This window comes from Martes martes, assembly GCF_963455335.1.
Source record: "Martes martes genome assembly, chromosome: 8".
In the NCBI taxonomy this organism is placed as follows: Eukaryota; Metazoa; Chordata; class Mammalia; order Carnivora; family Mustelidae; genus Martes; species Martes martes.
Window position 1 is genome coordinate 50,223,316 of NC_137895.1, and position 12,343 is coordinate 50,235,658.

The 12,343-nt window shown below is 41.1% G+C and overlaps 1 protein-coding gene across 1 annotated transcript in view; it reads left to right on the forward strand.

The window, feature by feature from the left end:
• The first annotated feature begins 6,978 nt into the window (after window positions 1-6,978).
• The window catches only part of TMBIM4 (transmembrane BAX inhibitor motif containing 4), a 29,733-nt gene continuing 24,368 nt past the window's right edge, over window positions 6,979-12,343 (forward strand). The window contains exon 1 of the mRNA XM_080812503.1: window positions 6,979-7,154. Within this exon, the coding sequence (XP_080668629.1) occupies window positions 7,058-7,154 (97 nt within the window). The 5' untranslated portion in view covers window positions 6,979-7,057. The remainder of the gene's footprint in view (window positions 7,155-12,343) is intronic.

A 12,343-nucleotide genomic window follows, 5' to 3' on the forward strand; every position in this document is an offset into this window, starting at 1 on the left:
CTAGAAAGAGAAAGCATTTCCATCCCAGCTGGAGGCAAGAGAGTAATAAACAGGGGCGCCTGGGTGGCTCAGTGGGTTAAAACCTCTGCCTTCGGCTCAGGTCATGATCCCAGGGTCCTGAGATGGAGCCCTGCATGAGGCTCTCTGCTCCGCGGAGACCATGCTTCCTCCTCTCTCTCTGCCTGCCTTTCTGCCTACTTGTGATCTCTGTCTGTCAAATGAATAAATAAAATCTTAAAAAAAGAGAGAGAGAGAGAGAGAGAGTAATGAACTGCAAAGAACCACAAATGGAGATGCTGAGGGAACCCTGAAGGCCAGGGCACAGATGGCATAATGGCACAGATACACAGTATTATCAGAGACAAGCACAGGTATTGAAGTCTAAGAAATAAATAATTAGGTGAGTCAGGTAACAGCTCTTTGTGTATATGAAAAACTATCAGCTATTTACCCAGCACCCCTAAGGATGGATGCTCAAAGGACAACCAACTGTGGGACATAGACTTTTTTGGTTTGGGAAATAATTTCCAAAATAAAGATCGCTAGCCTATGCCATCTTTGAGCCTTATCCCATCCCTGGGCTTTAGAAGGTCCTAGGTGTACTGAGGTTTGGGATGAGGTAAAGGTCAGTATGGGGTAAGAATGTTTGTGGGGCATATTACTTGGTAATTTTAAGAAGTAAGAGTTGGATGGTTTTAGGCTTTCATTAAAATGACCTAATAAGGGGCGCCTGGGTGGCTCAGTTGGTTAAGCAACTGGCTTCGGCTTGGGTCATGATCCCAAGGTCCTGGGATCGAGCCCCACATTGGGCTCCCTGCTCAGTGCGGAGCCTGCTTCTTCTTCTCCCTCTGCTGCTCTGCCCGCTTTTGCTTTCTCACTCTGTCAAATAAATAAATTTTTTTAAAAAACCAACTTTATTTAAAAAATGACCTAATAATACTGTTGGTGGGAATGCAAACTGGTGCAGTCACTCTGGAAAATGGTGTGGAGTTTCCTCAAAAAGTTAAAAATAGAGCTACCCTATGACCCAGCAATTGCACTACTGGGTATTTATCCAAATGATACAAACACAGTGATTCAAAGGGCACATGTACCCCAATGTTTATAGCAGCAATGTCTACAATAACTAAAATATGGAAAGAACCCAGATATCCATCTACAGATGAATGGATAAAGAAGATGTGAGATATATGTATATATGGAGGAATACTACTCAGCCATCAAAATATATGAAATCTTGCCATTTGCAATGACGTGGATGGAACTAAAGGGTTTTATGCTAAGCAAAATAAGCCAATCAGAGAAAGAGAAAGAGAAATACCATAGGATTTCACTCATATGTGGACTTTAAGAAGCAAAACAGATGGACGTAAGGGAAGGGAAGAAAAATAAAATAACACAAAAACAGGGAGGCAAACCATAAGAGACTCTCAACTCTTGGAAACAAACTGAGGGTTGCTGGAGGGGTAGGTGGGTGGGTGGATGGGATAATTGGGTGATGGACATTAAGGAGTGCACTTGAAGTAATGAGCCCTGGGTGTTGTATGCAACTGCTGAATCACTGAATTCTACCTCTGAACTATTAACAAAGTATATGTTAATTAAATTTAATTTAAATAAAAGATTTTTAAAAGAGAAAAATGACCTAATAATAATAACATGCAATAGTTATTCCTCCAGTTTATTGCTTGTGTATTTTTAAAGATTTATTTGAGCGGGGTAAGGGGCAGAGGGAGAGAATCACAAACAGACTCTCAGCTGAGCATGGATCCTGACGCTGGGTGATCTCGGGACCCATGAGATTGGGACCCATCAGTTCACAACCTGAGCTAAAACTAGGAGTCAGTTGCTTAACCGACTGAACACAGGGACAGGCACCCCTGATGTGTGTGTATATGTGTGTATTTGTAAAGAACATTAGGCTTCCATTGTCTTGTAATTCAACTTTTCCCCATCGAAGATATCAAAAACATTGTCCTGGGGCGCCTGGGTGGCTCAGTGGGTTAAAACCTCTGCCTTCGGCTCAGGTCATGATCCCAGGGTCCTGGGATCAAGCCCCACATCGGGCCCTCTGCTCAGCAGGGAGCCTGCTTCCCTTCCTCTCTCTCTTCCTGCCTCTCTGCCTGCTTGTGATCTCTGTCAAATAAATAAATAAAAATCTTAAAAAAAAAAAAAACAAAAACAAAAAAAAACCATTGTCCTAAAAACCCATTATTTGGGGGCACTTGGGTGGCTCAGTGGGTTAAAGCCTCTGCCTTCGGCTTAGGTCATGATCCTGGGGTCCTGGGATCCAGCCCCACATTGGGCTCTCTGCTCGGCGGGGAGCCTGCTTCCTCCTCTCTCTCTCTCTGCCTGCCTCTCTGCCTACTTGTGATCTCTGTCTGTCAAATAAATAAATAAAATCTTTAAAAAAATCCTTTTAAAAAACCCTATTATTTTATAACATGATCTATACTATGATTTTAACAATTATCCTTTTAGGGTTGATGGAATGTTTACTGGTGATTTTATTTTCTTACTTTGTGTTTTCCACACTTTCTAAAGTTAACGTGTATTGTCTCAACTAGAAAACCCTCAACTATAGAAAATAATTTCTTTCAACATTTTCATGCTTCATCCTGTTTCACCATTTTCTTTTTAAGTCATTTTCAAAGTATTTTTCACCCTAGAGTGTGTTGCTATAATAACTTTTGCCTAGTCACCACTAATTTCTAAAATCTAATTTTTATAATTGAAGAGATTTCAGTAAAGGGCTTTTCACGATAATTTCAATATTAGCTAAAGTTTTATTTTTGACACAATCATTTATTTATCTCTAGAAGTACCCCAAACATGTGACATAAATCTGAGATTATGGCACAATTTTTTTCTTTTGGAGTCAAGATTCTACTTAGACTGCAATTTGATAATGGAAAATGGCTTAGGGATATTAATCCAACTACTGCATTTTACAGATAGCAAAACTGTTGCGGGCTATGTGAACTCTGGATGCAATGTTTGTTGGAGAAACACACACAAAATCTCATTCAGGATTTCCAAATTTCCTTGTCAAGTTATCAGCACAAATCGTGTGCCTTTTCCCTCTCAAGGATTTGGCTTTCTTTTCCTTGTTATTTAGTAAATCCCCCAAATAAATCCTGTATTAGTTTGTTCAGGCTGGCATTAAAAATACCACAGATTGCATGGTTTCAGTAAGAGAAATTTATTTTTTCACAGTGCTGGAAGCTACAAATCCCAAGATCAAGGTGTCCACAAGGTTCAGTTTCTGGTAAAAACTCTCCTTCTGGCTTGTAGATGGCCTTTTCTGGGTGCGTGGGCGCACACACAAACACATTCAAAGAGAGAATGAGCAAGAGAGAGAGAGCACACCAGCATTCTGGTGTCTCTTCTTATAAGGATACTGATTCCATCTGATCAGGGCCTACCTTTATAACCTCATTTAATCTTACTTTACTCCTTACAGGCCCCTTTTCAGATTCAGCCACAAGGGGAGTTAGGGTTTCAACATATAAATGGGGGCACACATTCAGTCCATAACAAACCCTCTGCACAGAAGTTCAAGAAATAATGTCACATCGTTGGGTTTCATAGTACACGTTCTAACAATACTTGGTAATTAGTTATCCGTATCTTCTGGCCTTTCATAGTGGTCATAGTTCCTCTTGTTCTGTACTGAATTTGTTTCATTATTCATTTGTTTTTTTGAAAGAAAAACAAAACCTTGGATATCCAATCTGGTGCCTTGATAATGAAGGTAATATGCCTGTATATGAAAGTATCCAGCATATTTGGATCTAAAAATATTAGTAACTTCTGACCAAATGGTCTTTCTTCAGGGCTTATTCTGACAGTTTCACAGCATTAGTCCCTCATCATACCATCTTTTGTGAATTTTGGTCTTTTTTTTTTTTTTTTTTGGTCTCTTCAGACAATACTCAGTGTTTTCCACCTACATTACTGATTGTTTCTTCTGTTTTCCCAACTAACTCTTCCTTTGGCTTGTACTGTGCACCCATGGGCTGAATTCTATTGATCTTTTTTTCCAGGTCTTGAAGATTTCATATAATCTCACTCTACATCTATTTTTTTTAAAGATTTTATTTATTTATTTGACAGAGATCACAACTAGGCAGAGAGGCAGGCAGAGAGAGAGAGAGGAGGGAAGCAGGCTCCCCGCTGAGCCGAGAGCCCAATGCGGGGCTCGATCCCAGGACCCTGAGATCATGACCTGAGCTGAAGGCAGAGGCTTTAACCCACTGAGCCACCCAGGCGCCCCTCACTCTACATCTATTATCTCTATGTGGGCCACTCTCGTATATGTGTCCTTAGCCCTAACCTGCCCTGTAGGTTCCTTCTCACTCCTGCCTCCAGTGTTTACTGAACAATTGCATTTTGATTTCTTTCTTTCATCTCAATTCAGCATGCCCCAATCTGATCATTTCCTAGAAAATCAGCTTCTTTTTGTCTGGTCACAGGAGCCAAAAGAACTCTGTACTTTTGTTCAACTGATTGATCAATTGATATAGTTAGGATTTACTGAGCACCTGCTATGTCAGACATTATGCTTGCTGATGCTTATATACACTTAATCACCAAATGTTATTCTTCTGTAATGTCCTTCATGAGTGTCTGGGTCTTTTCCAATTTGAACTAGTTGTTTCATGTTTGGATTTTTTCAGCATCTCCTACCTGATGAACCCCTAATTATCTTTCAAGATCCTATTGAAAAGTCACCACCTCTGTGATGTAGGTTGACTTGTGGGCTCCCAAGGTATACATTTAAGTCTTAACCACTGATGCCTTTTGACCGTGACCTCAATTGGAAATATAGGCATACATGGAACATATTGCAGATTCAATTCCAGACCACTGCAATAAAGCAAATACTGCAATAAAGTGAGTCAAATAAATTTTTGGTCTCCAAAGCATATAAAAGTTTATACTATATTATACTATACTGTATTACCCTCTACTGTAGCATATTAAGTGTTCAATAGCATCATTTCTAGAGAAAAAGCATATCTCTTAATTTTAAAATATTGCTAAAAAATGCTAACCATCATATGAGCTTTCACGGGGTAGTACTCACTGTGCAGATCACCATAAAAAACATTATAACAGTGAAAAAGTTTGAAATATTATGAAAATTACCCAAATGTGACAGACGCATGAGAAGTGAGCAAATGCTATTGGAAAAATGATGCCAATAGACTTGCTCAATGCAGGGCTGCCATAAACCTTCCATTTGTAAAAAAACACAGTATCTTCAAAGTGTAATAAACTGAAGTACAATAATATGAGGTATGCCTGTAAAATCTCTGCAGATGTAATCAAGTTAAGATGAGGCCACACTGGAATAGGACTGGTTTCCTTATAAGAAGAGGGAAATTTGGACACAGAAACACAGAAGAAAGAAGGCCTGGTGAAGATGATGGCAGAGATTGGAGTGATGCAACCACAAGCCAAGGAAATCCAAGGACTGCCAACACCAGAAGAGAGGCATGGGACAGATTATCCATGAGAACCTCCATAAGGAACTAACCCCGCTGACAACTTCATTTCAGACTTGTGGCCTCCAGAACTGTAAATGAAGACATTTCTGTTGTCTTAAGCCACCAGTTTGTGCTAATTTATTACAGCAGTCCTAGCAAACTAAAACACTGTGAAGCCATTTATAATCTTCCCAAAGCTCTCATTTCTTTTGCAGTCTCCTCATTTACCATGATTTTTTTTTAACTTGCTACTTAATGTCACTTAAGTGGAGGAAAAATGTCATTTAAAATTATTAGCACAGGGTGCCTGGGTGGCTCAGTCATTAAGCGTCTGCCTTTGGCTCAGGTCATGATCCCAGGGTCCCGGGATCAAGCCCCACATTGGGGGGGGGGGGGACCCTGCTCAGCAGGAAGCCTGCTTCTCCCTCTCCACTCCCCTTGCTTGTATTCCCTCTCTCGCTGTGTCTCTCTCTGTCAAATTCATAAATAAAATCTTTAAAAAAATTATTAGCACTAATTTTATCATTGATCCTTATATGGTGTAATATCGGTTTTAAAGGCAAGCTCATAAGGATCACCAAAATTACAGTTTGCATTTCCTAGCCTGTATGTACATAAGCATTTCATTCTTACTAGAACTGTGGAACAGCTATATACAACAAACTCAAAATATTTTTATCTTACTTCTTGAGATGTACACATTCTACTAACACTCTTTACCTTCAGCTTACTGGCAAGGATGTACAGGAAAAGAAATTACGGTTGCCCCTCTTTTCCTTTCCTTCAGTAGCTTCATTTTAGTGTTAGTAATTGGCTAATATTGGGAAGGGACACAAGTTAAAAAAGGATATGCTAGGATTGCTTGGACATTCATGCTTCTTAGAACACCACCGCCTTATTTTTGCATTCATAGTAAGCTCCGATTGGTAAGGAAAGATTGGTAAAACAGTCCTTCGCACTGTCTGTGCCCTCCCATCCCTTCCTCTACTATCCAGTCTCATTCTTTGTCACCCGTATCTTACCCTAAGCTTCGCCCCTCATCTGAACCTACCCGCATCACTTCAGTCTTCTCTGGTTGGCGCTTGTCTTCTGTGCTCATGGGGCATTACCTCATTCGGAAAGCCTAGCTAATAGAAAGTGCTCAAGAAATTTAGGGAATATTATTAATATTAAAAATAATAAAAAGTGTATCTCCCGTGTGGTTATTGAAGGACCATGTTAATGAGCTGGGTATTTGTTGAAAGAACAGATGGATGGGACCTCGCTTCTATCACTTTCAGCAGCTCTCCAGGTCAGAGAATTTTAAAAAGCTTGTCGAGGGAAAATCTCAGAAAGGCTGCATTTTAGATGACGCCGAGAACGTAATTCATTTTCTCTCCCGCCCCAAGCTGAAGCAGCCTCCTTCCTCTCAGCCTTACTGCAGCGCCGGCGGTGAGCGCATCGATGAGCGCGGGCTGAACTCGGCTAGTTGGGGCTGGAGCGCTTCATCCCGGAAGTGGCTTAAAGGCCGTTGAGTCCGCGTCGTTTCCCTAGCTCGGCGGGGTCGCTGGGGTGCTGCTGCCGACATGGCCGACCCCGACCCCCGCTATCCCTGCTCCTCCATCGAGGATGATTTCAACTATGGCAGCTGCGTGGCCTCCGCCAGTGTGCACATCCGAATGGGTACGTCCTCCCTTCCTCCTCGTCCCTTCCCGTTCCCCTCCCCCTTCTCCTCATCCCCCTTCCCCCACCCCGATCCCTGCGGGCAGCTCCGCGCCGAGCCTGCTGCGCTGTCGGCCTCTAGGGGTGGCTTCTGGCTTCCGCCGGCAGCTCCTCCCGGGGCCGGGCTCGCTGGCGGAGCGCGGCTCCCTTGGGGTTCAGAGGAAAGCCTTGCTTGAGGCTCCCCGCCCCGCCTTCGCCGAAGAGCGCCCTCCCCGGGGAGTCGGGAGGAAGCGCTCCCAGGGAGAGCGCGGCCCTGGGGAGGCACCGTGGTCGGGTAGCTGCGCGCTCCCTTCCGGAACCGGAGCTGAAGCCCATCCCGCTTTAATCCTGCCTTCCTCGCCGTACAAAGGGACATGAAAATCTCGGCAGCCTTTATTTGGCATCTTGATATTAAAAGAAATTCAGGGTTACTTTTTAAGGTGAAAATAAGTTTATTAGGTGATTACTGTGACGTGCACCTGAATGCAGTTATTTGCTTACATGTTTTCGGTTTAGGGGTGTGATCGCGTTTCGAGATTCTGTATACTTGGCTGTGTCCTTTGCTGGGTTGTAGGATGGGTGAGGACAGGGACCATCTCTGTTCTTAACTATTTAGTGTCTGCAAGACCTGGAACTCAACGTAAGTTTGAGATTTAATTGAGGCAGTTGCTGGCAATGGAAGCTTTAGAGGCCAATCAAAATGCAGTATTAGTTTTAAGTTATTATGCAGTATTTACTGAATTTAAAATGCTTAAAAAATATAAAATGCTTAGTTTCACGTAAGTGGAGTTCATTGTCCGTTCTAGTTCAGCCAGTTGATTACAGAAGTTGTCCCATATTTTCATTCTGTCCCCGTGGCTGGAACTTATTCTGGAAAAAGAATTAGGACGATCTGATGCGCTAAGAATCTTGATCCCTGACATCTGTGATATTTCTGGAATTGAATTTTGGAATGATTTTGGCAAATGAGCATAGTTTTTTCAATTAAATTTTTAGTTGTGGTGAAACACATTTCATTAAAAATGTACGTTCTTAACCATATTTAAATGTACAGTTCAGTAGGTATTCACCTTGTACAACCAGTCTTCAGGACTTTTTAATCTTGTAAAACTGAAATTCTGTATCATCAAAAAACTCCCTCTTTTCCCCTCTCTCAGTGCCTGGCAATGATCACTCTACTTTCTGCTTTATGAATTTGGCTCCACTAGATAACCTCATAGAAGTGGAACCATGCAGTGTGTATCTTTTTGTGACTGGTTTATTTCAGTTAGCATACTTTTAGGTTGTTTCCTTTTTTTTTTTTTTTTTTAAGAGAGCGAGGTGGGGGAGGGGCAGAGGGAGAGGGAGAGAGAGAATATTAAGCAGGCTCCATGCCCTGGGCAGATCCCATCTTGAGGCTGTATTTCACAACTCTTGAGATCTGACCCAAACTCAGGAGTCCAACACTTAACAGACTGAGCCACCCAGATGCCCCAGGATGTATCCATTTTGTAGCATGTGTCACACTTCCTTTTTAAGGCTGAATAATTTTCCATTGTGTGACAAAATCACATTTTGTTTTTCTGTTTAGCCACTCGTAGACACCTGGATAGCTTCCACCTCACTATGAAATCACTGCTATAAACATGTGTGCACAATACCCACTTGGGATCCTGCTTTCTGTTGTTTTATCTGTATACCCAGAAGTGGAATTGCTGGATCATATGTGTTTTAGTAAAAAACCCATTTTTCCCTTCTGAGTAGGGAAAGAACCAGTTCTTCCTCCTGTGTTTCTCCTTTATTACTCACACAGAACACTTCAGTTTTGATACTTGTGGTCACCAAAAGTGTGGTTTTTTTTTTTTCCCCATATCAGGGAGTTCTCTGATATGACACCCGCTCTGTGTCATGAACTCATGACACATGAGTTCATGAGACTCATGAGACATGAGTCTGAACTCAATTCTGATGCTCTCTCTGAGTGGATAGTATCGGATCCCCCAGGTTAAGGTCTCAGTCCCGTTTAAGACTGCTCTCACCCCACTTCAGATGCCAGTTGCAAGTAATAGGTCCCCAGGTTACCCATAACTTGTCAGACTTGGCTATACATTGAAGGTTCCCATGACTCCCTTTTTGGTTTTGATGAATTTACCAGAGCAGCTCACAGAACTCAAGGAAACATTTATATTTACCACGTTATTAAAAGATACAGGTAGACAGCCAGATGAAGAGAGATATAGTGGGAGGTCTGGGAGGGTACCAAGCACAGTAGCTTCTGTCCCCACAGAGTCGAGTTGTGTCACCCTTCCAGCATGTGGATGTGTTCACCAACCTGGAAGCTCTCCAGACCCCATACTCGTAATGTTTTATGGAAGCTTCCTCACTTAGGGATATCAATTATTAGCTCCATATTCAACCTTTTCCCTTCTCCCCACTTCAGCAGGGCTGAAAATTCTACACTTGCTTATGGCTTGTTCTTTCTGGTGACCAGCCCTCATTCAAGAGCTCATGTGGGATCACCTCAGTAGAACAAAAGACACACCTATTACACAGAAAATTACAAGGGTTTTAGGAACCCTGTGTCAGCAACTGGGGTGAAAGACCAAATGTTAGAACAAAAGATGCTCCTAGTGCTTTTATCCGTTAGGAAGTTACAAGGGTTCCAAGAACTCCGTGCCAGGAACTTGGGGCAGAAACCAGTATATATTTTATATCATCTCACAGTATGGTAATTGTATTTTTGGTGTTTTAGGGAACCACGATACTGTTTTACATCACGACAACACCATTTTCTATTCTAACCAACATTGCACAAGTGTTGCAGTTTCTCTACATTCTCACTGACACTTGTTCTTTTCCCTGTTTCTCTGAGGGTAGCCATCCACATGGGTATGAGGTGATATCTCATTGTGGTTTTGCTTTGCATTTCACTAATAATTAGTGATGTTCAGCATCTTTTCATATACTTATGGGCCATTTGTATCTTCTTTGTAAAAATGTTATTTAAAATACTTTGCCCTTTTTATTTTTATTTTTATTTATTTATTAAGATTTTATTTATTTATTTGATAGACAGAGATCACAAGTAGGCAGAGAGACAAGGCAGAGAGAGAGGAGGAAGCAGGCTCCCCGCAGAGCAGAGAGCCCGATGCGGGGCTCGATCCCAGGATCCTAGGATCACGACCCGGGCCGAAGGCAGAGGCTTTAACCCACTGAGCCACCCAGGCACCCCTACTTCGCCCTTTTTAAAGATGGACTTAATTTTTTAAAGCAGTTTTAGGTTCACAGCAAACTGAGTGGGAAGTACAGAGTTCCTACATAACCTGTTCCTACTCATACATAACCTTTCCCACTTCGTTATAATCCATGAACCTAAGCTGACACATTATCACCCAGAGTCCATAGTTTATATTAGAGTTCACTCTCAGTATTGTACATCCTATGGGTTTTGACAAATATGTAATGACAAAGATCCCCCATTTTAGTATTATATGGGATAGTTTCATTGCCTTAAAACCCCTCTGGCTCTGCCTGTTCATCCTTCCCTCCCACCAGCCCCTGTAACCACTGATCTTGTTACTGTCTCCATAGTTTTACCTTTTCCAGAATGTTTTATAGTTGGAATCATGCATTATATAGCCTTTTCAGATTGATTTCTTTAACTTAGTAATGTGCATTCAAGATTCCTCCATATCTTTTCATGGCTTGATGGCTTATTTCTCTTTAGCGCTGAATAATTGTCCATTGTCAGCATGTACTTCAGTTTACTCATTCCCCTACTGAAGGACATCTTGGTTGCCTCCAATTTTTGGCAGTTATGGCTAAAGTTACTATGTAAACCTCCATGTGTAGATTTTTTTGTAGTCATAAGTTTTCAGCTTATTTGGATAAATGCCAAGAAGTATGATTGCTGGATTGTATGATGAGAGTATGTTTAGTTTTGTAAGACACTGCTAGAGCACAGTTGCTGGATTGTGTAAGAGTGTGATTAGTTTTGTAAGAAACTGTCAAACTATCCTCCAAAATAGCTATACCACTTTGCATTCGGCAGCAATGAATGAGAGTTCCTGTTGCTAGACATTCTTGTCAGCATTTGGTAGTGTCAGGTTTTGGATTTCAGCCATTCTAATAGGTGTGTAGTGTTTTAATTTGCATTTCCCCGATGACATATGATGTTGAGCATCTTTCCATATGTTATTAGCTATCTGTATATTTTGTTCAGTGAGGTGTCTGTTCAGGTCTTTTGCCTGCTTTTTCAGTGAGTTGTTCATTTTCTTATGGTAGAGTTTGAAGAGTTCTTTGTATATTTTGGATAACAGTGGTTTTAACAGATGCATCTTTGCAAATGTTTTCTGTTAGTCTGTGGCATCTCATTCTCTTGACTTTGCCCGTATTTTAATTGGGTTACATATTTTTTTGTTATTGAATTGTAAGAATTCCTTATATATTCTAGATATTAACCTCTTATATATAATGACTTAAAATTCTCTCCCATTCTATAGGTTGCCTTTTTACTATGTTGATTACATCCTTTGATATACAGAGTTTTAAATTTTGATGTAGGGCAATTTATCTATTTTTGCTTTTGTTGCCTGTGCTTTTAGTGTCGTATTCAAGAAATCATTGCCAAACCCAATGTTATGAAGCTTTTCCCTTGTGTTTTTTTCCTAGGGGTTTTTATAGTTTTAGGTCTGATGGTTAGGCCTTGAAGTTAATTTTTGTATGTGACGTAAGGTAGGGGTTCGACTTAATTCTTTCACGTGTGGCTATCCAGTTTTCCTAGCACTGTTTATTGAAGAGACAGTGCTTTCCTTCATTGAATGGTGTTGGCATTCTTGTTGAAAATCACTTGACCATATATGCAAAGGTTTACTTCTGGTCTTCTTTTCCATTGTTCTGTATGTCTGTCTTGCTAGTATTTGTTGCAAGTCAATATTCACCAAGGATATTGGTCTGTAGTTTTCTTCTTGTGTCTTTGGCTTTGATATTGGGGTAAAGCTGGTTTATAGAATGAATTTGGAAGTATTCTTTCCTCTTCAGCTTTTTGGGATAGTTTGCGGAGGATTGGTTTTCAAATTCAGCTTTTTACTATATGTTTGCTTAAACCAGTAAGGCACTGTCAGATTCCATTCATCCGTAAAGTGGACAGTGATGATGTGATGATGCGATACATTAGAGTAATTAAGAACTGT